This window comes from Sinocyclocheilus rhinocerous, unplaced genomic scaffold, assembly GCF_001515625.1.
Source record: "Sinocyclocheilus rhinocerous isolate Xijiao unplaced genomic scaffold, SAMN03320098_v1.1 scaffold1435, whole genome shotgun sequence".
In the NCBI taxonomy this organism is placed as follows: domain Eukaryota; kingdom Metazoa; phylum Chordata; class Actinopteri; order Cypriniformes; family Cyprinidae; genus Sinocyclocheilus; species Sinocyclocheilus rhinocerous.
In genome coordinates, this window is record NW_015644861.1 from 154066 (window position 1) to 156284 (window position 2219).

The following is a 2219-nucleotide window of genomic DNA, read 5'->3' on the forward strand; positions in this document are numbered from 1 at the left end:
TATTTTATTTTTTTAATTTTTTTAATTATTTTATTTTGAATTATTTTATAGTCACATTGCTGCCACTACTTTAGCTCAAGTCGGGTGTCACTGGCTTGGAGTCCGTTATGTTTTTAACCAGCGAGAGCAGTTACTGCTATATTAACAGATGCTTGAAGTTATGAACTTGCTTTAAAAACAAAACTAAGTCCATTTTTCATCAGCTCTGAGAAACCAGTGTTACCGCATAGCACTGATGGACTAAACCCCTCCTATCTCATTCCTGTCAGATAACCCGTGTACATTTACACACCACTGTTTCACATCACTTTCACATCACTTCTGCTCTCGGCCGCTGCCGTCATGAGGGCTAAGCTGGAGATCTTGGCTCTGGTTCTGGGCACCATCGGTCTGGTGGGGACCATCGCGGTGACCGCCATGCCCATGTGGAAGGTGACGGCGTACATCGGGCCCAACATCATTGTCATGGAGACGCTGTGGGAGGGGTTATGGATGGCATGCATACGGCACGCGGACATCAGCATGCAATGCAAAGTCTACGACTCGTTGCTCATCCTGCCGGCGGACATCCAGGCGGCCCGCGGGCTCATGTGCACCTCCATCACTCTCGCCGTCCAGGCCGTCCTGGTGTCTGTCTGCGGGATGAGGGGCACGGACTGTTGCCATGACGACGTCTGGGGTAAGAACGTGGTGCTGCTGGTGGGCGGGTGTCTGTTCGTGGTCGCCGGCCTCGCCGCTCTCCTTCCCATCAGCTGGTCGACTCACTCCATCGTCCGAGACTTTTACAACCCCATGGTGCTGGAGTCGCTCAAGCGGGAGATCGGACAGGCGCTGTATCTGGGCTTTGCCACGTTCATGTTCCTCCTGGTCGCAGGGGTGATGCTGCTGTGCCGCTACGGCAGCCGTCAGAGGAAGGACGAGGAGGAGGAGGACAAGCCATACATCCTGGTGGAAAAGGACAAAGCGGGAGTGAGCATGTTGGAACGGACACCCTCTTCTGACTCGTACTGGAAGAGTCAATACGTCTGACAGACAGAACTGACTCACTTCACTTATTTAATTGCTTTTCTTTTTAGTTTAATTTCTTTGCAATTTTTTGTATGTTTCTTTGATGCTATATGAATCAGTGTGTTAAATCCTAGTTAATTGGATTAAATGTTCCTCACTAACTAACTAAACACATTTAGTCTATTTAAAGTGTCTGATGATATAATTGTATATTATTTTTTCAAACATTCTGGGTTGTAGTTCTGTTCTTGTAAGGGAAAACTGAAATTTACTTGTGCATCCACAAACATATATAGCTATATACATAGCTATTTTTAGATTAGAATTTTAAATGTTATATTCAAGATTAGTAAATGATGAATTAGATTAAACAAGCTGTTATTGTAATCTTTGAAATATAAAAAAAAAAGTTAATTTAATTTGTAATTTTTTATTCAAATATTGTATTTATTTATTTCCTTATAATTAAATGCATTAGTATTAAATATTAAAGTAACTGATTTCTTGTAGTTCTGTCCTTTACCCAGCTACTTTTATGCATATCTTAATTATTAAATTATGAGTGCAACTATCATAAACTGTAATGATAATCTTTAAAAATTCATTATTTTACTATGATAAAATATTTTATTACTTATATTTATAAATAAATATCGTACTATTAAATATTATAGTAATTGATTTATTGTAGTTCTTTGTTTGTAGGAAAATGACAACATTAACTTGTGCATCTAGAAGCATATGATGTACTTAGTTTTTTGCTGTTTATGATAAAATATATTATGTATACGTTTAATAAATATTGTACTATTAACATTTATAGTAATTGTAATATTGCAATTTTAATATTAAATATTACAGTTAAAATTAAATATAAAAAAAGATTATTTAAACACTAACATTGATGTTTAAGTTGTTTTTCTCAAAGAAAAACGATTTATATTTCCTAGAGGTTTGAAGCATATTTATTTAATTTCAGCATACTACACCTTTTATTTTAAAAACAACTGGACGAGAAAACATGCCAAAAAATACTGACATGCTGTCTGCATTTGCTGATTTGTATCTGACATACAAGCCAGACATTTTAGCAACACCACACGCATTTATTTACTGTAAGTGAAACTAAATGTAAACCACACTGACGCTAGACTGCTGTTAGATGGATGAGATATCTACAGATGGAGACTGTGTGTGTGTGTGTGTGTGTG

The 2219-nt window shown here is 37.8% G+C and overlaps 1 protein-coding gene across 1 annotated transcript; it reads left to right on the forward strand.

Annotated features, from left to right (window-relative positions):
* The first annotated feature begins 342 nt into the window (after positions 1-342).
* Positions 343-1033, forward strand: LOC107758851 (claudin-8-like). Its single transcript, XM_016576680.1, has one exon. The coding sequence runs from the start codon at positions 343-345 to the stop codon at positions 1027-1029; it is 687 nt and encodes a 228-aa protein (XP_016432166.1). The 3' UTR covers positions 1030-1033.
* Positions 1034-2219: the final 1186 nt, after the last annotated feature.

Coding starts and splice junctions, on each gene's coding strand:
- LOC107758851 (XM_016576680.1), top strand. CDS start 343: ATGAGGGCTAAGCTGGAGATCTTGGCTCTGGTTCTGGGCACCATCGGT.